Source organism: Suricata suricatta, chromosome 10 (genome assembly GCF_006229205.1).
Source record: "Suricata suricatta isolate VVHF042 chromosome 10, meerkat_22Aug2017_6uvM2_HiC, whole genome shotgun sequence".
Taxonomy (NCBI): Eukaryota; Metazoa; Chordata; class Mammalia; order Carnivora; family Herpestidae; genus Suricata; species Suricata suricatta.
Window position 1 is genome coordinate 6,634,104 of NC_043709.1, and position 26,490 is coordinate 6,660,593.

Below are 26,490 nucleotides of genomic sequence, written 5' to 3' on the forward strand. Positions count from 1 at the left end.
CACCCAGGCGTCCCCCCACCATCCCTTTTCTATCCTCTCTGTCCCTTTTCTGCTCTCTCTGCTGCTACTGCTTTTGAAGAATTAGCCTCAGAGAAGGAAGGAAAGCATCTGGAAGGGACTGCATCCTCCAAGGATGGCTGGAGACTCAGGGTCTGTAGACTGTGCCTTTCAGGACTAGACGAGCGTCTCATGAGATACAGGAAGGTCAAGTTAAACTTAAGAGATTTTCACTTTTGGATTCTTTGTTCTCGGAGTGTTACAAGGTGCTTTGTTTTGTTTTTACTTGGAAAGCAGATGTAATACTCGTTTGGCTTTCTTTCCATATGTGGAGGAGAAGGAAGTTAATTCTCCGATTAGAAGAGATGCTTTTGAGGATTAACTTCCCTCTAATTCTTCAAAAGCAGTAGAAGCAACAAAGAGAAAGACCCCCTGCTCCTCTCTCCCCTTCTAATGCTAGGACCTCTCCTCGTCTTACCACAGCTCCCCTGAAAAAGTAGAACAACTCCTTTCATGTGTGCTGGAATCTTCTCAGGGAGATAGATGTATCTTCAGGCACCTGAATGTCACATGAAGAGGAATGCAGCCCGAAGGGGGCTGCCGTTTGCCATGAAGCAAACGGTGCCAGAATTAGAAATGTTCTTCCTGCATCCGACCTCTGATCTTTAGCTCTGTATTGACACAGGGAAAGGGAGAACAGTTGGGGGGACAAAGGGCGAGGAGAATCTTGCCAGGGCTTGTCATTCCTGAAGTATGTCTACCTGGCCTTATTGTCACATCCCCCGTCCCCTCCCTGATGCTTAGTTTCCATGATGTTGAGGATGTGTTCCTAATGGGAGAGCAAATTAAGCTGAGAGCCACTGGCAGGTGACCTCTGGATGCGAGGCTCTCTCTCACACACTGAAGAACAGGACAGGGGCCCCTGGGGGGCTCAGTCAGTTGGTTACGCATCCAACTTCGGCTCAGGTCGTATCTCACAGTGAGTGTGAACCCACATCAGGCTCTCTGCTGTCAGCACGGAGCCCGCTTCAGATCCTCTGTCCCCTCCTCTCTCTGCCCCTCCCCTGTTTTATTCTCTCTCTCAAAAATAAAAACATTGAAAAACTAAAAAATAAGAACGGTATTTAGTACAAAGTTCAAGCTCTTTATTCAGACAGTAAAGCACAGCAAAGGGGGAGGCTCTATGGTCTCCAATGCAACAGAAAGTCTCATAAATGTAAAGTTCTTGGCTTCTATCGGACAGGCTCTTCCTGGCCCAGGAGAAACAGGTTTTAACTTGATGAGGACAAAAGCAGGCAGCCTGGCTCTCGCGCAGAAGGGTGGCTAGCTGTCTGCGCTCTGCTCAGCTCTTCTGGAAGTGCTTAGCGAGCGTGTCCATCAGCTCCTGCTTCTTCAGCCCGCCCTTCAGCCCATACGCCCTGCAGGCTTCCTTCAGCGTGGGCACAGTGAGCTTACCCAGCGTGCCCTTGCTGACGTGGGCCTTCAGCTCCTCTTCAGATAACTCCACCTTGGGTCTTTTGCTTCCAGAACCTTCATCACCTGAGGGAAAAGGTCAGGAGGGAGTGATTGGAAATACTAACAGTGGTCCTTCTACAGTATGGGCTGCAGCCAGCCATTTCCCATGAGCTGCGAGGCCCACCTAGAACACCGCGGGAGGGTATTTTGATAAGGCAGCATCATTTAAGCATGAAGTCAAAACCAGAGCCTACCTAGAAGGAAGTTCAGAGTAGTTTAAGTGCCAGCAGTTTGCCCAAAACTGGTGCTCACTCTGGGGAAGTCCTTCCTTCTTTCCTTCCAAAGGCATTTACAGAGCACCGTGCACAGTACTCAGGCACCACGCTACATGATAAGCAAGTGCAGACCGAGTGGGATAAACAAGTAAATCATTAACGTGTGCACAGATGTGAAGCGCCACGGTAGCAGTTCGCCAGGGCGCTAGGGGAGTCCCTTCCGTTTTTGTTTTGGTTTTTGATTTATTTTGAGAGAGAGCATGCACATGTCTTTGTGAGAGCAGGGAAGGGGCAGAGAGAGACAGAGACAGGGAAAGGGGAAAGGGGAGAGAAAGAGAGGGAAAGAGAGGGGGAGGGAGAGAGATGATCCCAAGCAGGCTTCAGGCTGTCAGCACAGAGCCCAAACAGGGCTCTATCTCACAAACTGAGATCATGACCTGAGCCAAAATCAAGAGTTGGATGCCTAACTGTCCGAGCCACCCGGCTGCTCCTAAAGGAGTCACTTCTGGATGAAAAGAGAGAAGGCTCTATGGCCACCAGCCTAGCCTCTTACAGCTCCATTTCCTTGTAGGGCTGGGAGTTCGAGCCCCACTTTGGTCTTTGTACGGATAGTGCAGATTCTGTCTCCTCCTCTCTCTGCCCCTCCCTTGCTAGCACTCCCTCCCTCTCTCAAAAATAAACATTACCATGTTTTAAATAAAAAAACAGTTCCTGGGTTGCCTAGGTGGCTCAGTCAGCTCAGTGTCCGGCTTTGGCTCAAGTCATGATCTCACGGTTCATGAGTTCAATCCCTGCATTGGGCTCTCTGCTGTCAGCAAGGAACCCGCTTCAGATCCTCATTCCTCCTCTCTCTCTGCCCTTCCCCCTCTTGCACCCCCTCTCTCTCTCTTTTGCTTTCAAAAATAAATAAACTTAAAAAAAAAAACCCAATTCCTCACCTTGTTTCCTCTTGGTAACTTTTTCTTCAGGAATGTAATCAGGTGGGTAGACAAGCTCTTTGAACTCATCCACTAGGGGGCCGAGCCTCTTATCTATTGCTTTAGTTTTAGGCACTAGAAAATCAAGACACAACAAGAATGGCCAGATGAGTCACAAGCCCCTGCTTCCTGTCCAGTTCCAGGTCTACAGGGACCCAAGGAGAGAGCACCCCCTGCAGACGCTGCAAGGGTCCAGGAGGCGGCAACTGACCTGGTCAAGAACACATTCAACAAAGTCTTCCTAATATTTACCAAGTACCTTCTAACAACTGCATTTCAGGAGCACTTACCACAGCCAGGCACCCTTTGCACTGCTTAAAGCTTATTTTTTTATTTAATCCTCTAACGACCTCTGGCGTAGGTAAGTTTGTTCCCTTGTTTTACAGAGGAAAGCAGAGAGGTTAGATGACTTGCTCAAGGTCACACAGCTGCGAAGGACAGAGTGGAGAGCAGGGCTAGATTCTGGGGTGTCAAGCAAGAGTCCATGTCCCCGGTGGGATTACAGTCTAATCAGGGTAAGAAGGCGGTAAGGACATAAACACAGCAGATGGCAGTGCCGTGAAGGAAGGGACTGAACAAGGCACTTGGAACACAGGAGGGGTCGGGAAAGACTCTGCAGCCAAGTCTGGAAAGCTGGGCGCTCTTCCCCAGGCAGGAACTGTTCCAAGCAGAAGGCACAGGGGTAAGAAACTGCAGGTACCATGCAGCCTGAAGGTAGACTGTCAGCGAGGAGGCTGGGAAGGTGACCACGGCAAGGTCATGGAAGCCTTGAACACCTGCCCCGGTCTGAGACTCTATCCTGAGAACAGTGGGGCAACTCCGAAGGGCTACGACAGGGTGACAATACGATCTATACGTTTTAGAAAGATCATCTTGGGCGCCTGGGTGGCTCAGTCGGTTAAGCGTCCGGCTTCGGCTCAGGTCATGATCTCACGGTTCGTGGGTTCGAGCCCTGCATAGGGCTCTGTGCTGACAGCTAGCTCAGAGCCTGGAGCCTGCTTCGGATTCTGTGTCTCCCTCTCTCTCTGACACTCCCCTGCTCATGCTGTCTGTCTCTCAAAAATAAAAAATAAAACATTAACAAAAATTAAAAAAAAAAAGATCATGTGGAGCTGTGTGTGGAGTATGAATGGAAGGAGGGCGAGGCAGAAGGCCGAAGCGGGGGGCGGCAGGTGGGGGGGGCAGCAGGGGTAAGGGACCGTAAGGTGGCAGGCCTGATGGATGTGCAGATGGCACGTGGGGTGTAGGGGCGGCCAGGGGGAGGCGGTGACTGGTTGGGATGGCAGGGGCATTCCCCAGGACTGATGCAACAGGAGAAGGATGCCTTTGGGGAAAAGACAGTATTTTTGTTTTCTTGGTTGTTTGTTACCTAACCACTAGTACTTTCTAGAGCTTGAGACCTGAGCTGTGTCACATGAAGGATAGGCATGCGGAGACAAGTGTCTCATCGTCTCATGTGGCCACTTTTCCAAAGTACTAAAGGGAGCTCCTGCCCCCTGGTGTGCCCAGCAGACGGCACAATGTCACAACCAAACCGGGCTCCTGCCCAGACAGAAGGCCCGGGCTCCAGACAACAGAGTCACCGCGAGAGCTTTCGTTCCCATCCTGGCAGCCAGCTAAGACTTTTTTTTTTTTTAACGTTTTTTATTTGTTTTTGAGAGACAGAGAGAGCGTGAGCAGGGGAGGGTCAGAGAGAGAGGGAGACACAGAATCGGAAGCAGGCTCCAGGCTCTGTGCTAGCTGTCAGCACAGAGCCCGACGCGGGGCTCACGAACCGTGAGATCATGGCCCAAGCCGAAGCCGGACACTGAACCAACTGAGCCACCCAGGCACCCCCAGCTAAGATTTTTAAAAAATACTGATGCCCAAACCCCAGTCCCAGGGATTCTGATTTAAGTGGTCTGGGGGGTGAGGCCGAGACCGCCAGATTTTTTGAAGTCCCCCAGATGATTCTGTCGTACAGCCAACGCGGAGAACCAGCGTGCGAGAGGAGGTCTCAGAATAACCTGGAAGGCTTGTAAAACAAAGGTTGCAGTGGCCCAACCTGAGTTTCAGATCCAGCCACCTTGGGAAAGGGCTCAAAATGGGCATTTCTGACAAGTCTCCAGGAGTCGCCAGTGCCGCTGGTCCAGGAAGCACACTTCGACGCACTGGTGTCGCCTGAGGCCACCGGGGAGAAGTGAAGTGACAGAGAAAGACAGGGCCAGGGTCCCTGAGCGCACTCGCCCCCATGTTCAGAGGAGAAACTACAGGGCAGCAGCCCAGCAAGGGCGTCCGGGGGCACTGTTGGCCCAGGAGAAAAACCGAGACAGCGTGGGGTCACAGAGCCAAACAGAGAAAGGGAGAAACAGTTCGGAGTCTTCGGGAAGTTATTTATTCAGAGGAAACTACATCACGCGTCAGAGGGAAGCAGAATCACATCGGATGAGAAACGAGTGAAGAACGTACAAGAACAAGAGGCAAAAGTATCGGGCGTCTGAGCGGTGGACGACCCGGGGCCCACGGCAGCAGCAGTTCCGGCCAGAGTCGAGGACACGTACGGCGGGAGACACCGGCGTGGGGGGTCACAGACATGAGGGGGACAGCAGGCAGAGGGGGCAGTGGGGCTGAGGTCAGAAACCTGGGCCACTGGGGGTATAGGAAACATCAGAGCAGCCAAAACTGTTTTGAAAATAGAGACAGGAAAAGCAAACACAACTTGCAGTAAAATTCAGGACAGAGGCCAGAACGCACAAGGCCAAGGCCCCAGTGAGGAAGAGAGAACGCTGTGGAATAAAGGGGAACAGCCGTGTTCTGAGCACCTCCTGAGTGTCAGGACCGAGACGGTGTCAATACCTTATGAGAGCGGCATCGCTGTCCCCATTTGACCTATAATGACACCGAGTTTCAGGCAGATGACGTAAGATTCCAAGGCTACTCAAGTCAGGAAGCGGCAGAGCTGGGATTCAAATCTGTTATCGGCTGTTTCCAAAGCCCACGTCCTTCACCACACTGCTGGAGACCAGGCAACGTACTCCCTGATTTACCTAAAGGCCGTCATGAAAGATGGCTGCAGGGGCGCCTGGGGGGCTCGGTTGGTTGAGCATCTGACCCTTGATTTTGGCTCAGGTCATGATCTCATGGTTTGTAGGATCAAGCCCCATGGCAGGCTCTGTGCTGGCGGCATGGAGCCTGCTTGGGCTTCTGTCTCTCCCTCTCTCTCTCCCTCCCCCACTCATGCTCTTTCTCTCTCTCTGAAAAATAAATTCACTTCAAAGAAAAAAAAAAGATTGGCTGCTTAATCCCAAGGTTCCTGTTCGGCCAGATCCAACAGTACCCATCATAAAACAGGTACAACAGCTCTCATACGTCTAGTGTTGGAGCTGTTCTGTCTAGTAAAAAGAGATCATTAATAACCGGGAAGTAGGGGGCTCAGTCGGTTAAGCGTCCGACTTCAGCTCAGGTCATGATCTCATAGTCCATGGGTTCGAGCCCCGCATCGGGCTCTGTGCTGACAGCTCGAGGCCTGGAACCTGCTAAGGATTCTGCGTCTCCCTCTCTCTCTGCCCCTCCCCTGCTCACACTGTCTCTCTCTCTCTCTCAAAAATAAACATTAAACAATAATAATAACTGGGAAGATAAGCAGGCCACCTGACTGTTCTGATCTTTTCAACCTGTGTCAAGAGTCTTCGTTAAATCTCAGCTGTTTCCCAGCTGACATTTACCTGCATCACGAAACCGAGCGTGTGCGTCCTCGTACAGAACATGTAAGAGCAATCAAGAAAGGGACTGGACTCTGTCCTGTCTGTTCTTGGATCCTCTTCCCCTCTTGTTCTGCCTTTGTTTGGGTTAATTGAATATATTTTTTAATGTGATTGGTTGTAAAAGCTCCTGTGTATCCAGGTGGACACGTTTTTGACCTGATAAAAGAGCTTTTCTAAGAGGGCCTGGGTGGCTCGGTGAGTTAAGCGTCCAACTCTTGGTTTCGGCTGAGTCAGGATCTCATGGTTCATGAGTTCAAGCCCTGCATCGAGCTTTGCACTGACAGTGTGGGGCCTGCTTGGAATTCTGTTTCCTTCTCTCTCTGCCCCTAACCCTCTTGCACTATCTCTAAATTAAATAAATAAAACAAACAAACTAATTAATTAATTAATTAATTAAAAAAGAAAGGGACTGGCAGCGAGCTCAGAGCTCAGCCAAGGAGGCCACGCAAGTCTCCCCGCGGCCGGGTAACGAGGAGCTTCTCAGGCAGGGCCTGTGGTCTGAAGGAGAGACGAGAAACACGGGGGTGCAGAGCGACGTTTTGGGGCCAGAGGCACCGGATTCTAAACCTTCATCGACCCTCACTACTTACGTGGTGAATTACTACCTTCTCTATAAAATAAGGACAACAGTGCCCACCTCATAGTTACAAGAATTCAATGAGTCAGCTAGGACACACAGTGCCTTGCACGCAGTAAGTGCTCATAAATGTCATAGATTTGTTTTTTTGTTTGTTTTTTACTTTTACCACATGTGGTCACGAGAGGGCCTGGTTCAAAGGCAGGTCTCAGAAGTCTGGCACTGCCTCCGCCCCTCACGGCAGAACGAGCCACATCTGTCCTGAGGCAGTCTATGCTGGTCTAGAAAATCTCTCCGAGCCGCCTGGAAAAACGAGGTTGAGTCTTTGGAAGATGCCAGGAAATGCATCCGTATTTCCGGTCCAGAGGGAAAGCGTTACGAAAACCCCCCACGGAAAGAGCCCGGCCCCAGCCCTCTTACGTGTCAAATCCACTGCCTGCTCAGGCTCCATCAGGTCCAAGGCCAGGGCTTCCAGGTTCCGGAAGTGCTGCTGCAGCACGGGGTTCTCAAAGGCGTCACTTCTGGTAAAACAGGAACATAAATACATTTAAACATTAAAATAAAATTTAATTAATAAAATTAAATACACCTGACTGAGATATCACAGGAAAAGAGCCCAGATAAAATGGCTGGGAATCTTGGCTCTTGAATCAACTTTTCTCTCTCCGATTCTCAATTTATTAGAATCCAAAAGCTGATTTAAAAAATAAAAAAAAAATGTAACGCTTTATTTTTGAGAGAGAGGGAGACAGAGCGCAAGCAGGGGAGGGGCAGAGAGAGGAAGACAGAGAATCCAAAGCAGGCTCCAGGCTCTGAGCTGTCAGTACAGAGCCCAACACGGGGCTCGAACCCATGAACTGTGAGATCATGACCTGAGCTGAAGTCAGACGCTTAACAGACTGAGCCACCCAGGCCTCCCTAAAAGCTGACTTAAAACCTAACAATCCCTGCCCAGCTGTGTCACTGGAAGCAGTGGGCAGAGAGAGAAATGGAGAAGGGAGGGTCGTGGAAGTCCAAGAAAAAGATGAAGGCAAGGTGGTGAGAGGGAGAGAAAGAGCCTGAATACTTTCTTCCCACGCTCAGCAGGAACCTGGGAGTAAAATAATCCCCTCACCCCAGTTCCAAAAGGCCTGAGACCAACCCACGACTTACCTGTAATTGAAACGGAGCTTCTGAACAATGGCCTTCATCTTGTCTATCTGCTCTGGGTTGGCCATGACTTTCTCAGTAAAGGGCACCTTCCGTTTGTCGTCAGCATAGGGTAAGAAGACAAGCTGGAAGCCTGAAGAAACATTAGTTTCCTGAGATTTGACTCAAAAAACGGTTTCAGTTGTGGAGTTGTCATTTGTCTCTCAACTTCAAACTCACCCTCCTACGGCTTGTGATGCTGGCACTGGGACCCTGCCAGCCCTAAGTCTCCTTCATCAGCCGATTCCCGTTAGCAGCCTCAGAGCAGAGAGGGAGGTGGGCACCCCTTCCCATGCCTTCCCGTTCCTGGTGCCACTGGCCCGGCCAGGGTTCTTCACAGGCCAGTAGCAGCTGGTCCCAGCCTCCAGCTTTCTGGACACTCAGAGTCAGCCAGCCAGTGCCCCCTCCCTGGAGGGCTGAGACCCAGCTCTATCGGGCCCTCTGAGCCTCAGCCTCTCCCTTCTGTTCCCCCCACCCCTTCCACACACTAAAAGGAAACAGGAGGGGGCGCCTGGGGGCTCAGACGGTTAAGCGTCTGGCTTCCGGCTTCGGCTCAGGGCATGATCTCACGGTTCGTGGGTTCGAGCCCCACGTCGGGCTCTGTGCTGACAGCTAGCTCAGGGCCTGAAGCCTGCTTCAGATTCTGTGTTTCCCTCTCTCTCTGACCCTCCCCTGCTTGTGCTGTCTCTCAAAAAAAAAAAAAAAATTAGGGGCACCTGGGTGGCTCAGTCGGTTGAGCCTCCGACTTCGGCTCAGGTCAGATCTCACGTTCGTGGGTTCGAGCCCCGCGTCAGGCTCTGTGCTTACAGCTAGCTCGGAGTCTGGAGCCTGCTTCCGGTTCTGTGTCTCCTCTCTCTGCCCCTCCCCCTCTCATGCTCTATCTCTCTCTGTCTCAAAAATAAATAAAACATTAAAAAAAATTTTTTTTTTTAAAATTAAAAAAGAGTTGGGATTTCTCTTTTTTCTTTTTATTGTTCATCCCTTTATTTTTGAGAGAACAAGCAAGAGAGAGGCAGAGAGAATCCCAAACAGGCTCTGAGCGGTCAGCACACAACCTAACATGAGGCTCAGTCTCACTACTGTGTGATCATAACCTGAGCTGAAATCAAGAGTCAGATGCGTAACTGAGTTAGCCACCCAGGTGCCCCATAAAGTTCATTTTTCTGAGCATGTGGCTAAAAAGGAAAGAAGCAGCATCTCTTGGCTGCTTCGGGCACTTGTACATTTATTAACTTATTTCAAATGTGAAACAACCTGGATAAAAAGGTGTTCCAGAATTCTCATCTTTACAAGGATGGAATATAAACAGAAAGGTTCATTTCTTTGCCCAAGTTAGCCAGGTATGTGTGGCAGAGATGGGCATAAAACAAAAAGTAAACTTTCCCACACGTAAGAGTAAGATATAGTCAAGTATGATTTCAAACCCACGGTCTTCCTACTGCACCTCACTGTCTTAGCGTAGGCAGAAGATAAACCGACATCAAACATCGCAAGGGAGCCAAAGAACGGCTTTTCATAGAGGTATCAGCAGGGGGCCGTCAACTTCGTCAGTAACCTGCCAGCAGTCCCCATGCAGCCACTTCTCAACTGTGGCTGCTGAGCTGCCTGGTGCAGCGTACATGCTGTGCACTGCACAACCATATTAGGCAGCATAACTGGCTCTGCATCTTGACATCTGTGAAACTGAGAATACACATCTGCCGGGCCCTATTCCTGGAAACTATGGTTCAGCAGGTCTGCGTTGGAATCCTATGAGTGACTCCAAAGTCTGAGCAAAGTTCAGTAGCACTAGAAGTCTCTCTTCCACATACCTGGGGGAGTCACCTGAACTTTCTGGTCATCCAGCTCCTCTTCCTGTGGCAACAAGGCCACAAAATAAGGAGGGGTGTTCCGATGCGGGGTGTACCTGCACACCGCCATGACCTCCTTCTCCAGACACTTGGTGAGCAGAGCACTGAACAGAGTTGAGCTCCCTGGAAAACAAACGTCCCAGGGATCTGCATCCTAAAAGTGCCTCCTTTGTTCTCTCTTAGCTCATCTTCTAAGCCTACGATTTTTCTCCCACTTCCTTAAAAGGGCTTGTGATACTTCCACAGGTAAGGTGTGAGAAGCCCAGAGCTGATGGGCCGCAAAGGCACAGAAAGGAAAAGGATTAGATGCCTCGAATACCCCATTTAGGAGTGTGAATTACCGACACTAGCTCACTTTTACTATATTTAGGCTGATGATATCAGCCCCAGTTGCTAATGAAAGCCAATCAGGTCAAATCCAGGGGGTTCATTAGCTAGAGCACCGAGGAATATAGGTCTGGACAGCAGAAACCCAACGACCTAGTTCATATCATCTTTAATTGGCGACACTAGGGAAGAAACTGGTTTTTCTTCTTTGTTAACTCTTATCTGATGCTCCAAAGACAGAATTCCATAGGAAGTAAGTTTTAAAAATACTAATTCCATACCTGCCCCCACCCCCATACTCAAATGCATAGCAGTGTATTAGGTCCCAAAGAAATCTCTTCAACTTTGCTTAGTCCCAAATTTCTAAAACTTATCTGGCCATGAATCACCTTCAAAATACCCCCTTAAGCCATCCGGTTTCCAAGCGGCTCGCTCGGTAAACTGCCTTCCGTTATCCATTTACCCTTGACCGACGCCACATACCATTTACCAGGGACTCCTGGGGGTACACGAACAGCGAGGGCCTCAGGTAGTGGTGCTTCTTCAGCATCATCAAGGGCTTGAAGCCGATGAGAATCAAACCTGGTTCATCAAACCGTTTCAGTGCTTCTGTTTCCTCTTTCTCTAGCACAATCTGACGATTCCCATAGATCTAAAGGAAGGGGAACATGAGGGCCACACACAGAGGCTGCGTGGAGGTGCAGTGGGTGCTACATGATTCCAGCAAGTTAAAGTCCGCATTCTTCTCCAGGGGGACCCTCCTCTTACCGTCGGGATTTAACACATACTGAGTGCCTGCCAGGCACTCCGGTTAGCCCTCCAATCTATCTTCTGTGTCAGTCCTCAGCGGTAGATGTTAAAAACTGTTTTTACGGATGAGTGAGGCGAGCTGGATGGTTGGTAACTTGCTCCACATTATACAACTGAACTGGGCTGTAAGCCACCATCTTTCTGGGGCGCCCGGGTGGCTCTGCTGGTTAAGTGTCCGACTTCTGCTCAGGCCATGATCTCACGGTTCATGGGTTTGAGCCCCCACATCGGGCTCTGTGCTGACAGTTCAGAAGCCTGGAGCCTGGTTTGGAATCTGTGTCTCCCTCTCTCTCTTCCCCTTCCCCACTTGGTCTCTCGCTCTCTCTCAAAAATAAGTAAACATTAAGAAAATGTGTATTTTTTAAATTAAAAAATAAAGAAACCACCATCTCTCTGGTGAAGGCCAGGCCCTTCAAGCATGGATTCCTTCCCACAGTTAACATATACTAAACTCTCAGCATCGTCCTTGACCCACGAGGCAAACTCGGACCAGGCCTATCTATCGAGAGGTCCTAGCTCAGTACTGCGCTAGATCTCAGCGTGGGAGACAGACAGACACACACACACAAACACACACGTATTAACTTTAGTGTCTGCAGTGTGGTCCCGGATATACAGTTAGTAACAGAGCTTAACAACAGAGTCAAATTTGAATTTAATGAACATGAAGTTTCTTCATAGGCACACTGGATCAAGAAAGAAACTCCACGACCAAAAGAGTTACTGCCTATGAATAAACCAACCTATAAAACTAGATACTTCCAAAATAGAAGGGGAAATTTTTTGTCTTCTCTGTTAAAAAGTAGGGAAAAACACTCTGGCATGAGATCTGTGCTCCAAAAAAATCTCATGGGTTGAATCAAAATAATATTTTAGGAGCACCTGGGTGGCTTTGTCAATTAAGCAGTCTGACCCTTCATTTCCGCTCAGGTCATGATCTCATGGTTCGTGGGTTCAAGCCCTGCATCGGACTCTGAACTGACAGCATGGAGCCTGCTTTGGACTCTCTCTCTCTCTCTCTCTCTCTCTCTCTCTCTCTCTGTCTCTGTCTCTGTCTCTCTCTCCCTCTGCCCCTCCCCTGCTCGCTTGTTCTCTCTCTCAAAATAAATAAATAAACATTTTTTAAATTTATATTTATTTATTTTTGAGAGACAGAGACAGCATGAGCAGGGAAGGGTCAGAGAGAGAGGGAGATACAGAATCCAGCTCAGAGCCAGACGCTAAACCAACTGAGCCACCCAGGTGCCCCATAAATAAACATTTTAAAAATAGTATTTTAGTTACTTAGTTGATCCTTGGTTGGTCCTGACCTTATGCAAAAAAAAAAAAAAAAATCTCAGACTCTCCCCCACATTTTGTATAATTAAAAAGGATGACTCATTTGATTTTAATTTTAGATATCAAATCATTCCAGATTGCACGAAGGTGAGAGAGTGAGGAAAGACAATGTTCTGCATTCTTAGTCTGTCCTTCAGATTAAAAATGGCATCCGTGTATCATTTCAAAGCACAGGAAACATTTGGTTTGGGGGGGAAAACACCTCTCCCTAGAAAAGGACAGTTCACACCTCACACACTTTCCCTCATTCATCTCCCTTGTTCGCTCTAAGGCATTTTCTGCTACCGTACCCAAGCCAGGAACTTAACTGTTAGAGCAGAATGCAGAGTGGTCCAGGGCTAAAGTTTCCACTGTTTTATACACTGGCTCTAACTTTCTAGCTTTCAAGGTAGTAATGATCTAGATGCCAGGGCGCCTGGCTGGCTCAGCTGGTGGACTCATCACGGGTTATAAATTCAAGCCCGATGTTGGGTTATAGAGATTACTTAGCAATAAAATCTCTACGGGCACCTGGGTGGCTGTTTGTTAAGCTCAGTTTGTTAAGACTTCGGCTCAGGTCAGGATTCGTGGTTCGTGGGTTTGAGCCCCGCCTCAGGCTCTGTGCAGACAGCTCGGAGCCTGGAGCCTGCTTCAGATTCTGTGTCTCCCTCTCTCTCTGCCCCTCCCCTGCTCGTGCTGTTTTATATATATATATATATATATATACATATAACAAAAAATAAAAAAGTACAGTCTCTTAAATAAGTGATCTATATACCATAGTTCCAAAGAGTAATGGCTTTGTGGTTTAACAGCTATAAAGATGCATACATCAAAGAGATCAAGGTCTCTCCCTGTGGACTCTTCAATGGGACGGAACTCGGTGAGAAGGCAGGCCTACCTGAGACCTCTTGGTGTCGCTGGGCAGAAGCAAACTGCCCGTGTTGACATTGAATGTCCGGGTCTTGGTTTTCACGGGTTCATTGGTCTCCCGGTAAAGCCTCACTGGAGGAGGTCTGAAGGCCTTCTGGACCAGGTTATAAATGCCGACAGTGAGCGCGATGTCTTTGCTGAGCTTAAGCTTCAGGCTGGAGGAGAGACAAACAAAAAACAAGCAAACACAGGAGTGAAAGATTATACTTTCCTAGCTAAATTCTTTTGGGGGACCCAAGCGTTGGCTTATTCTCTCCAATAACCCAAATTCTTAGAATATAAACAGAATAATTTTAATACGGCAGTGGAGTTTGCTCACATGATCTCAGGGTCACGCCACAGAAATTCGTTCAGAACATATTGTTAACTAAAAATAATGGCAGGGAATGTACTTTAATAAAAACAAGGCTTATTTTTATTGAGTCCAGCCCGTATCCATCACTTTATTTTCTCATTCAATCATCATAATAAGCCTGTATAATATCCCTGTAAGTATTATATGATGTTGTTTCTGCTTGTGTCTAGTGTCCCCTCCCCCTTTTAACAATGAAACCCCGATTTTTCTTTGGGAAGCTCCCCTCCGTCCCCAACTGCAGTTTTGGAGGAATGTGCATTGAGGTGCTATAACCTTCTCTGGCCAAGTGGTGGCGACATCCGGCCTGGCCTTAAGCAGTCAGATCTATTCTCTGGAGAGTCCAGGTGGGAAGCGGTGACCAAGGAAGGACAAGGTTGCGGGGGACGCTTTGTGGTAGCGGTACCCTGAAGACGCTGTCATTAGTTCTTGCTCTCTGGACTCCTGGCGCCCCCTGGTTCCACACTACTCACCCCGCTCAGGACTGCATTATAACATCTGAAATTAGTCAAGAGTCTGTTTCTGTTAACCACCCAAAAACCTGATTACTGTCCTTTTTAGAGATGAAAACAGTGAGGCTCAGAGAGTTATCGAACTTCCCTGAGGACAGACAACTAATAAAAACTGGTGTTTAAACTCAGGTATGTCTGATTCAGAGCTCATGGACTTTTCCATTAGGACATATAGCTCCAGAGTATCTATACCAACTTCTTATGCAACCCTCAGACCTCTAGAAAACGTGTTTATAATAACAAACTGTGCAAAGGGGCACCAGGTCGCTCAGTCGGTTAAGCAACCAACTTCGGTTCAGGTCACGATCTCACAGTTCATGAGTTCAAGCCGCACGTTGGGCTCTGTGCTGACAAGTACAGTGTCCGCTTGGGATTTTCTCTCTCTCTCTCTCTCTGCCCTTCACCGCCCCCCACGCTTTCTCTCAAAATAAACTTTAAAAATACTTTATTAATAATGAAGTGTGCAAAAATTTGTAATAGGGGGGCGCCTGGGTGGCTCAGTCGGTTAAGCCTCCGACTTTGGCTCAGGTCAGATCTCACGTTCATGGGTTCGAGCCCCGCGTCAGGCTCTGTGCTGACAGCTAGCTCAGAGCCTGGAGCCTGCTTCTGGTGATGTGTCACCTTCTCTCTCTGCCCCTCCCCCTCTCATGCTCTGTCTCTCTCTGTATCAAAAATAAATAAAACATTTAAAAAAATTTTTAAAAATTTATAATAGGATATTGACAATATAATAAAAAAAACAGAATGCAAAAAAAACCTATGTTACATGTTCTTTCCAAGCACACATCGAACATTCTAGGACAGACCATATGCAAGCCATAAAGTGAGACCTATCAATACATCTAAAAAGACTAAAATCATACAAAGTATGTTCTTTAACCAAAATGGAACTAAGTTAGAGATCCACAACAGAAAGTAATCTGGGGAAACCTCAAATACATGGAAATTAAACAACACACTTCTACATAATCCAGACTGTCAGAGAAGAAATCATAATGGAAATTTAAAATTATTTTGAATTGAAAGTGCAAATACAACATTTCAGCAGAGGATGCAGCTAAAATAGTGCCCTGGGAGAAATGTATAACTTTAAACGCCTTGATCAGAAAAGAAGAAAAGTCTCAAATTAATAACCCAAACTTCACTGCTATACAATGTTTAACAGTAAGCACTTAATAATGAGAACAGGTCTGGGGCGCCTGGGCGGTTCAATCGGTTAAGCGGCCAACTTCGGTCAGGTCATGACCTCACGTCGGGCTCTGCGCTCACAGCTCGGAGCCTGCTCCAGATTCTGTGTCTCCCTCTCTCTGACCCTCCCCCACTCACACTCTGTGTGTCTCTCTCAAAAGTAAATAAACATTAAAAAAAATAATAAAAAAATTTAAAAAAACAATGAGAGCAGGTTTCAATAAGTTATAGCGAGTTCAAAGGCATACTGGTTTGCGTGATGAGGACAGAGGTTGGGGGCGGGGCCCTGACTAGAATTTTGGTTCCTGGAGCCAGCGGCTGTCACGCTCTCAGATGGATTTGGTAATGCATCATGTGGCCCACAGATGGCACTCCTACCAACACCAACCATTTGGTGGCTTCCTACTTTAAGCTTATTCTGGCTTATTACGTGTTAAACTCCGTTGTCTAAAGGCTGCTGAAAGAGAGCTGACAATGATCAGGTCATGATCTCAGAGTTCATGGGTTCGAGACCCACGTCAGACTCTGCACGGACCGTGTGTAGCCTGCTTGGGATTCTCTCCCTCTCTCTGCCCCGCATGCACACTCTCTCACTCTCAAAGAAAAATAAACTTAAAAAAAAAAAAAACAGCGCAATCTTCAAAAGTAATTTTTAAAAATTGTTGGGTCTGGGGTGCCTGGATAGCTCAGTGGATTAAGTGTCCAATTCTTCATTTCAGCTCAGGTCATGATCTCATGGTTTGTGGGTCTGAAGACCATGTTGGGCTCTGCACTGACAGAGCCTGCCTGGGATTCTCTCTCTCCCGCTCTCTCTCTGCCCCTCCCTCACTCACATTCTCTCTCTAAATAAATAAACTTAAAATTGTTGTGTCCTCTCAATTTTAGGTCAATGTGGTCCACTCTGGCCCCAGGCCTCAAGTGACCTTGGTTCTATTTCTAACCAAAAATAGTAAATCCATTAGTCTCCCTACCAATCTTCAATCTTTACGTTTATAAACTGCAGTACCTTTCAACCTTGAAAAGGTCATAATTCTGAGTTAAAATAAAGTTACAGTGGACCATATGGCTTACATCACACCTCAGCAAGGAAAATGTGGAAGCCACAGTGCAAAATAACATGTTTAACATCAACTGAAATGTCTTAACGCTAATAAATGCTACTAATGGGTGGGTTTCAATCCACCTCAAAGGGTTATCATAAAGATTAAATAAGTTAATACGTTAACAAAGAACTTGGGATAGTGCCTGGCACACAAAAATTCGATTGTTTGATTATAACATTAATTATTTTCTAGGCCTAAGGTACTATTAGTTCTCAAATAGTTCCAATTTATTATTCATATCAAATATCCTATAACAAGTCTTCCAGAGAAAAATACTAACAGCTAACATTATGAATAAGTACTGTGTGTCAAGCACTCTGCCTGGGTTACCGAACTTAATCAGGACAGCCGCCCTATGAGGACGTAACGTTCTTGCTCCCATTTTACTGAGGTTCAAAGAAGTTACAGAACTTACACCAGGATGCACAGCAGGACCAGGACTAGCATCTAAGTCAATCTGACTCTAGGACCTATATTTGTTTACTTATTTATTTTTAATGTTTATTTGTTTTGAGAGAGAGAGAGAGAAAGAGCAAGCATGAGCAGGGGAAGGGTAGAGACAGAAAGGGAGACACAGAATCCGAAGGAGACTCCAGGCTCTGAGCTGTCAGCATAGAGCCCGACGCAGGGCTCAAACTCATGAACCACAAGATCATGACCTGAGCCATAGTCAGAGGCTTAACCGACTGACCCGCCCAGGTGCCCCAAGGACCTACACGTTTAATTACTATTTTACCCTCCCTGCCATTCCCACCAAAATGCGTACTAGATTTCCAAACTGTAGTAACATCTTGAAAACTGCTCAAAAACTACAATGGTCATACTCTCATATGTTGTAGAAACTAGTCTAAGATGAAAGCCTGAGGTGAACCTTTCGAAAACAACACAGGAAGCCCTTAGGATTCTAATACCAAAGCCTCCAAAAGAAGATAATCTAGGGAGCCTAAGTGGCTCAGCCAGTTAACCTTCCAACACTAGATTTCCACTCAGGTCATGATCCCAGGTTTGGGCCCCATGTGGGGCTCTGCACAGATAGTGAGGAGCCTGCTTGGGATTCTCTTTCTGCCCCTCCCCTTAGTGCTCTGTCTCTCTCTCAAAAGAAATAAATAAACATGAAAAGAAAAACTGAAGCTAATCTAACAATCTGGTTCCTACTGGTCTCAGGTTTATAAGAAATCAGAGTAACGTGGGGCACCCGAGTGGCTCAGTCGGTTAAGCGTCCGACTTCAGCTCAGGTCATGATATCATGGCTCGTGGGTTCGAGCCCCATGTCAGGCTCTGTGCTCACAGCTCAGAGCTTCCAATTCTCTCTCTGTGTTCCTCCCTTGCTAACATTCTGTTTCTGTCTCTGTCTCTCTCTCAAAAATAAACAATAAAAAAACTTAAGAAAGAAAAGAAACAGAATAATTTAATAATAGAGAAAATAACCAGCACTCTCTGAGATTTTGCTCTATACCAGGTGCTGCTGTTATCCACAATCCACAGAGAAGAAAGCAGACGATATCCTAGTGCGTCCCACCGAGGAGAGCTCAGGCCACAACTGTTTACCCCAAGGAGGCGGAGCGCTGTGTTATTTTGGAAAACTAGCAAACCAGCTCCGCCCAGAGAAGGAGAAGCAAACAGCTTGCGCTTTCCTGAAGTAAAGCAAGTGTTTTAGAGGACGACAGGGAGGCACGGCCCGGAGGGAAGCGACCAGGGAGGTCAAGGCAACGCAGTGTTTGAGACCCGGTAGGGGCCTCGTGGGCAGCTGCCCAGGGTCAGAGCACACCTGCAGAGCACGCGCTTCTTGGTCTCCTTGGCTCGAACCTTCCTCAGCAGGTCTTCCAGCTTGCTCGACTCCTCAAAGTGAACCCCCAGGTCCTCATCGTCTGCGACGCGGATGATATCTCGGTAGAACAAGGATATGTCGAAGCCCCCAGGTTTCCTCAGGTGCATCAGGTCCAGGAAGATACCTGAGGCAAGAACGGCCAAAAGTGAGGGGACAACAGACAGTTCTCAGCCAGGGAGAGTCTGTTTCCGTTGAGCTCAAATATGCCGAGAGCTAGTGGGGTTAGTAACGTTTTCAGGACTTGCAGACTCACGGAGGGAATCGGCTGCTATAAGGAAGACTTAGTCAAATCACTGCCACACGCAGGAGCATGAAAAGTCAAGAAAAGCTCGCTCTAATAGAGCCCCTCGGAAAGCCCATGGCCTCGGGGCGCCCGGGAGGCTCAGTCAGTTAAGCATCTGACTCTTGGTTTTGGCTCAGATCATGATCTCACGTTTTCGTGAGTTTGAGCCCTGCATCACAGAGCCTGCTTGGGATTCTCTCGCTCTCTCTCTGCCCCTCTCCCACTTGAGCTATTTCTGTCCCTCTCAAGATAAATAAACTTAAAAAAAAAAAGAAAGAAAGAAAGCTAACGGCCTAGTTATTTTCAGTAGGAATGTTACACCTGTGTAGCTTCATTTTACTCTTTTCTCCCATTCTGGATGGTGAAAAGCAAATGTTTGACATCAGCTAGAAAGAAGTAGGAAGATTAAGTGCCAACTTAAAAGAACAGGGAAAACGCCAACCTGTGTCACGGAGATCCGCGGCTTTGGTCCTGGCCCGGCTGGCTCTGGCACTGTCGCTGCCGTGGGGGTCATCTTCATTGGTGAACAGCATGACCCTCTTATGGCTCATCTTGACCTGGACATCACTAAAGAGGTTGGCACAGACCCACAGCACTTCACTTAGGGAGTAGTCAGAGCCATGGCCAATTAGCTCTTGGAAACGTTTTTTCCCCTGCTCCCCCTTAAACTGGTCAAGCTCAAGCACTCGCTTAGCACCTGCTCAGAGACAGGAAGTCAAATGGGCAGAAAAATTGGAATAGTGTCAGTGGCGCTTTTATAGAAGAGCCTAGGCTCCCGTTCTCACCCCAGAGGTGTGTAACCCACAAAGTCCTCAGCCCAGAAAGAACCCCCTGTGCAGAAAGCACACTCGTATTCACAATGTCATCCACCTCCTTCTCCACACCCCTCTTGGTTCAGGGTAGTGACCTTCCAGCATTAGGGAGAAGCTGATCTTAGAATACCACTGACCTGGATTATCCAACTCCTGTAAGACGTAAATATTTTTGAAATTCACTGAATTTTTATCCTTCTCAGTACCATAAAACACCACCGCCAAGAGATCCTGATTACTGCTTATGATCTTATTGGTATACACACTCTGGATACACTGACAAAAATCAAAATAAAATCCGATTAATGGGTTAACTACTCACCACTAAAATTAAGCTCCGAAAGTGCCTGGCACATAGTCGGTGATCGATATATTTGCTGAATTTATACATGGCATTAGATTAAGGAATGACCGGTACCTTCAGGCAAGTCATGAATCAGTGAGAGGGAGGGGCATATATATTACATTATAATAGAAGGCAAAGGATGGTAAGTATATAGCAGAAATATAACTGGTTCCTACCATAAGAAATCAGAGAATTAAAAACACATATATACTCAGGGAGAAAACCTGCTATAAGGGGGAAAAGTAGCCCAGTTTTGGAATCAGAAGATCTGGATAGGAGTCCCACTGATGTTATTCACTTAAGTGACTGAGTGAACAGACCACTTGATCCTCCCTCAAGTAGCCTGATACCAAGAAATAGAATTTACATATATAAAATAAATACATATATAAAAGGTTTAAACTAACAATAAGTAGACGTAACCCAACAATAAGTCCATAACTATTAACAGCATTTTTTTCCCCTAACAGCATCTTTTGAAATCAAATTTGCTTAATTACACAATTAAAGACATTAGTATTCCAGGAAAGTCCTATCTACCCATTAAAAAAAATTTTTTTTAATGTTTATTTATTTTCGAAGGAGAGAGACAGACAGAGCTTGAGCTGGGGAAAGACAGAGAGGAGACACAGAATCCAAAGCAGGCTCCAGGCTCTGAGCTGTCAGCACAGACCCCGACACGGGGCTTGAACTCACAAGCCACGAGAACATGACCTGAGCCGAAGTCGGACACTTAACTGACTGAGCCACCCAGGTGCCCTCTTATCTACCCATTTAAACTAAGGTCAGCATGAGGGCACCTGGCTGGCTCAGTTGGTGGAGCTTGCAACTCTTGACCTCAGGGCTGTAGGTTTGAGCCCCACGTTGGGTGTAGAGATTGCTTAAAAATAATAAAAAAGAAAAGAAATTAAGGTCAGCATCAAGTAAATCAGTGTCTCATAACAGCTGCTCAGTCCTGTGACCTACTTAATTCTGGGAGGCACTGACATTAAGTTTCTGAAAGTGCAAAGCTGAGAAATAAAGCGACCATGGTGACCCCTCCCAGTCTGCCCCCATGTCTGGCGGGAGACTCTACCCACACTCACTCCCTAAATGCAGGATTTAAACTAGGTCTACTCACTGATAATTATCCACATAACAAGTAGTTATTTCTATAAATGTTTTAATGTATTCTATTTTTATTGAAGCAGAGCTGACACGGATTACAGTAGGTTCAGGTGTACAACACAGTCACGTGACTAGTCTACACATTACGCTCTGCTCACCACAGGGTAGCTACTACCTGTCACCATGTAATGCTATTACCATACTATTAACTATATTCCCGATGTTGTACTTTTCATCCCCATGACTTTTTATTTTTAAGTAGGCTTCACACCCAGCACGGAGCCCAACACAAGGCTTGAACTCATGCCCCTGAGATCAAGACCTGCGCTGAGATCAAGAGTCAGACGCTTAACTGACTGAGCCACCCAGGTGTCCCTCATCCCCACGACTTTTAATCTACTTTGAGTAGCCTACAAACACTAAAAAAAAAAAAAAATTGGTGAGGGCTTCTTTTAGGTTCTAAGAATTTAAAAAAATTTTTTGAGACAATGTTTTTTCATTGCTTATTAAACACATTATACTCATCACTCATAAGTGAATGTCTCACTTATTTGCTATATAATACTACACTTCCTTCTGGGGTTTTTTTAATGTTTATTTTTGAGGCGGGGCACAGAGAGAAAGGATTCTTTGGGCACTACGGCTTCTAAATTTTTTTTTTTTTACGTTTTTATTTACTTATTTTTGAGAGAGATCAGCAGACGGGCAGAGAGAGAATCCCAAGCAGGCTCCCCACTGTCAGCAGCGTGTCACACAGGCATTAGGGTTTCTAAAACCTTTTGAAATGATAAGCAGAACTGTGACTGTCTCTTTTTGGAGAGAGGGTACACAGCTGTCATCACGTCCTCAGGGAGAGGATGAGTCCAAACACGGCTAAAGCAGGGCTCCTCCAAGAGTCGTCCCCAAGCTAGGAACAGCGGCACCTGGGACCTTGCTGGAAAAGCAAATTCTTGGTCCCAGCACTAGACTTTTACAGAATCAGAAATTCTGATTCTGGGGTAAGGCCCTGCGATCAGTGCTAACAAGCCCCGTGTGCAATTCTGAAAAACTGCTTTAAAGTTAAGAACTGTTCTCATTTTTCTATAGATGCAAGATATTCTAATTTGCCAACAAGAACTGCGTGTATACAAATTAGAACATGAGAAGCTTCTGGTTGGTTCCAAACTCTAAAAATATAAGGTATATGATCAGTCTTCATAATTCTTCTGTATAAAGAAATGGTAATCTTTTTTAAATTATTTTTCCAAGTTTATTTACTTTGAGAAAGAGAGGGAGAGAGAGCACAGGCACATGAGCAGGGGAGGGGCAGAGAGAGGAGGACAGAGAGAATCCCAAGCAGGCTCTTGTCCCAACCAAGAAATGGTAATTTGGGGGGAGTAAAATTCACATAACAAAATTAACCATTGTATTTTATTTAAGTAGACTCCAGGCCCAATGTAGGACTTGAACTCACAACCTCAAAGTCAAGAGTTTCCTGTTCTACTGAATAAGCCAGCCAGGCACCCTCAAATTAACCATTTTTTTAAATGTTTTATTATTATTTTTGAGAGAGAGACAGAGACAGAGCATGAGCGGGGGAGGGGCAGAGAGACAGGGAGACAGACTCTGAAGCAGGTCCAGCACAGAGCCCGATGCAGACCTTAAAATCACGGACCATGAGATCAAGACCTGAGCTGAAGTCGCGACACTTAACCAACTGAGCCACTCAGGCGCCACTCCAAATTAACCATTTTAAAGTGAACAATTCATTGGTATTTAGTATATTCACAAGGATGTGCAACCACCATTGCTATCTAGTTCCAGAACATTTTCATCACAATGCAAAACCCCATTCTTACCAGCAAGCAGCTGCTCCCCATTCCTCTGGCCCCCCACCATCCCTCGTAACTGCCAACCTACATTCTCCGTGGAATACGAGTTCTTTATTTCATATAAATGTAATCATACAACATGTCATCTTTCATCTGACTTCTTTCACTTAATATAGAGTCTTCTGGGTTCATTCACCTTGTGGTATCAATAGTTCCTTTCTTCTTTATGCCTGAGTAATATTCCACAGTATGTATAAACATTTTGTTTATCTGTTCAAAATGTTCAGGAATGAGACCGAGGTGGTGGATACACAGCATTATGAATGACTAAGTACCTCTCAATTGCATACTTTAAAAACGTTAATTTTAGGGGCACCTGGGTGGCTCAGTCGGTTAAGAGTCTAATTCTTGGTGTCAGCTCAGGTCATGATCCTGCATTCATGGGTTCGAGCCCCATGTCAGGCTCCATGCAGACAGTGCAGAACCTTCTTAAGATTCTCCCTCTCCCCCTCTCTCTGTCCCCTCTCTCACTTGCATGTGTGTGCATGCCCTCTATCAAAATAAACATTAAAAAATAATAGAAATAAAATAAAATGGTTAGTTTTATGTTATGTAAACTATACCTCAATTTACACAACAAAAATATTTAACCCTCACAACCACTTGATGTGATAGGTACTGTTATTCTTTCCATTATAATGTTTATTTTTGAAGGAGAGAGAGATAAGAGCATGAGCGGTGGAGGGGCAGAGACAGAGGGAGACACAGAACCGGAAGCAGACTCCATGCTCTAAGCTGTCAGCACAGAGCCCGACGCAGGGCTCGAACCCACAAACTGTGAAATCATGACCTGGGCCAAAGTGGGATGCTTAACTGACTGAGCCACCCAGGGGCTCCGTATTCTTTCCATCATACAGACAAGGAAATAGATACAGCAACTCTTCTAATACTACATAGTTTGTTAAGTGGCAGAACGAGGATTTGAGTCCCTGTTTTTTATTCTACTGGGTAGACAGTCGGGAGAAGAATTGCTAGGTCACATGGGAATTCTATGTTTAACTCTTTGAGTAATTGCCAAACTGTTTTCCACAGCAGCTTATGCATTTCACATTCCCACCAGCAATGTATGAGGTTCCTGATTCCCCTGCATCCTTGCTAACACTTCTTAGCATCCTTTCTGCCCCTCTAAATTATAGCCACGCTAGTGACTTGTGATACCTCATTGTGGTGTTGATTTGCTTCTAATGACTGAAGAGGTTGTGGGTCTTTTTGTGGGCTCCTTGGCCCTCTGTGTATCTTTAGAGAAATGTATATTTCTCTAAATACCCATTTTTAAATTAGGTTATCTTTTTGTTGTAATCTCTTTCAACCACAGGTGATACTCAACTTCCAAATACCAACTACAAGAGTCACTTTGATACTGTATCTGCTGGAACTCTCTTTCTTCCTTCACTTTCACATCTCTGTGCCACCAGAGCTGATCCAGAAGGTGGGAGCGATGTACTACGAGGGTCTGGAGCTCAAACAGAATAAAACAGGCCTGTTCCCCAGCGCTGCTCCCCTTTTTTAGAGCAGAGTACAGGGAGCCATCCGGGGAGGCTAACCACCATTTATCATTCACCAACAAATTTTTCAGAATCCATAATTTATTTTAAAGTGGTGCTAATACTTTTTTCTTTCTTTTCTTTTTTTGAATTAAATAAAAAGTAGTCTTACCTGGATGCTCATGTCAAAAGGAGTCAGTTCGACTTCACCCTGAGATTCAAACATGGCCTTAGAACCATCAACCAAAAAAATCAAACTATCTCTTCCTGAGTATGTATACTCTCCTATGGGGGAAAACACAGAGGAGAAAATGTTTGCCCTTGTGCTCATATTTATGATGTTTATTATTCATATAAAATATAAAAAAGCCTATTATGATGCCCACTCTCTTCCCAAGAGTAGCCACTATCATGATTTTTAATAATCATTTCCTTATTTTCTTTATAATTTTATCATCCAAGTGAATATTCCTTTCTAAATTTTTTTGTTAGTGTTTATTTATTTTTGAGAGGGGAGACGGGCAGGGAAAAAGAGGAAATACAGAGTCTTTAACAGGCTACAGTCTCCGAGCAGTCAGCACAGAGCCCAATAGGGGGCTCGAACTCACCAACGGTGAGATCATGATCTGAGCCGAAGTCAGATGCTCAACCGACTGAGCCACCCAAGTGCTCCCATTTCTCACTTTTAGTAAAAACACTTTAAAATTTTCCTATCGGGGACTTAAATTAACCAGTATGTAGATTACATGTACTCCTTATTTCTCTTCCTTTGTCCTTTGTCTTACTGCCTTGTCTTAATACATACTCCCAAACCTGGAGGCTATGACAAGAGAATGACTCTTGTCAACTATGTTGCTAATGTCTTCTCTTTGGCTGCTGCAGTTACTGGAGAGTGAAGGCATTCTTATAGTGAGGTCCTACAAAGAGTAAAACGATGTTCCTGAGTGAGGAAGGGTCTTACCTGGGCCACCTAAGGTGACAAAGGACACCAATGTTCAGGGTCAGTTACTGGAGCTAATAGATGTCAATCTACAAGTACCCAGTAAAAATTCAAGGCTAGGAATGTCCCAGAGACTAGAGTAGGATCTGAATAAGTCTAGGGTAGCTCTGCAAAGTTCAAAGGGAAAAAAGCATTGGAGATTATCTGGGAAGAGAAGAGTAAGCCATGAAACAGAAATAGGGAAAGTCTTTCTTATACACACAACAGCACAGGTTAAAATCACTTACCACCTGCTTCAAGGCCCTCTTCTTGTTCTTCTTCTTCATCGCCCTCGTTTTTGTAATAAGACTCCCAACCTGACATAGCGTTTACTGCTCACTAGGTGAAAGAAAGTTATGATCAGTACCAAGCAAATTTAAACCTAAAAAATATCGACTCTTAGGCTTGAGATCTGCCCTAAAAGTCTCGAAATCATTCGTGAGGAATGTAGATGTGGATCCTGCTGCCTCCATATCTCTCAGTAACTGAGATCCATTAGTTTATCGACTTAGGTATCATTTCAGCAGGAGCTTCACTTCAGCTATCCCTTAGGGCCTCTTCGGGGCTGGTGGTGGCCCTCTGATTGGTGTGCTGGGGCAGCCCGACCAGGAGGTCCCGCCTGCCCTCCGGCACCAGCTGGACCTACAGCATTCCGGCTCCAGGGTACTCCGTCCTCTAGCAGACCCACTAGTCCACGTCCCGCCCAAATATCTCCCCCAACTCCTCCTCCAGCCACGCCCAGCGGAGTCTCAAACGTAGGTGGGCTTCAAAGGCCAGGTACCGCCCCCTACGGGGGAGGGAACTGGTACCAGAAACTGTCCCTGCCCCGCAGGTCCGCACACTGCACGATAACCCCGCTCCGCGGTGAGGCTAGGACGCGCAAGACTGAGTGAGTGAAACAAGCCGAGGGCAGCCCTGGCCGGGAAGCAACGCACGCAGACAACACTCTAAAATCCCCTACCTTAGGTGCAAAAAACAGACCAATTTGGGACGAAGGCGGGGGTGCCGCGCACGCACAGGGTCTAGCTCTCGCTCCCAATCAACGCCCCCTACGTCATCACGCACATGCGCGTATTTCCCATCGGGTTGACACGCCCACCTCCACCTCCCGCTTTCCACGACCGTCCCTGACTAACCTAGCCAGTCCGTGAAGGCCCCGCCCCCTCCCGCGAGACC

The 26,490-nt window shown here is 46.5% G+C and overlaps 1 protein-coding gene across 4 annotated transcripts; it reads right to left on the minus strand.

The window, feature by feature from the left end:
• Nucleotides 1-1,120: 1,120 nt before the first annotated feature.
• XRCC6 (X-ray repair cross complementing 6) lies at nucleotides 1,121-26,363 on the minus strand. Of its 4 annotated transcripts, none has more exons than XM_029955932.1 (13): nucleotides 26,276-26,363; nucleotides 25,563-25,653; nucleotides 24,508-24,620; nucleotides 19,665-19,803; nucleotides 19,158-19,412; nucleotides 18,373-18,556; nucleotides 13,418-13,604; nucleotides 10,873-11,041; nucleotides 10,024-10,185; nucleotides 8,177-8,306; nucleotides 7,445-7,545; nucleotides 2,666-2,779; nucleotides 1,121-1,536 (listed from the first exon to the last, which is right to left on the minus strand). In XM_029955932.1, exons 2-13 carry the CDS (start codon nucleotides 25,636-25,638, stop codon nucleotides 1,340-1,342), a joined length of 1,827 nt encoding a protein of 608 aa, XP_029811792.1. In that variant the 5' UTR covers nucleotides 25,639-25,653; nucleotides 26,276-26,363; the 3' UTR covers nucleotides 1,121-1,339. The 4 variants fall into 4 exon arrangements, with proteins under 4 accessions (XP_029811792.1, XP_029811794.1, XP_029811793.1 ...); XM_029955934.1 differs by lacking the exon at nucleotides 26,276-26,363 and adding an exon at nucleotides 26,124-26,193; XM_029955933.1 differs by lacking the exon at nucleotides 26,276-26,363 and having other exon boundaries at nucleotides 25,563-25,997.
• Between the last annotated feature and the right edge of the window lie 127 nt (nucleotides 26,364-26,490).

Coding starts and splice junctions, on each gene's coding strand:
- XRCC6 (XM_029955932.1), bottom strand. CDS start 25,638: ATGTCAGGTTGGGAGTCTTATTACAAAAACGAGGGCGATGAAGAAGAA. Junction 19,804..24,507: donor CTTTTGACATGAGCATCCAG/GTAAGACTACTT, acceptor GATTTTTGTCAG/TGTATCCAGAGTGTGTATAC. Junction 13,605..18,372: donor AAGAAGCGCGTGCTCTGCAG/GTGTGCTCTGAC, acceptor TCTCTCCTCCAG/CCTGAAGCTTAAGCTCAGCA.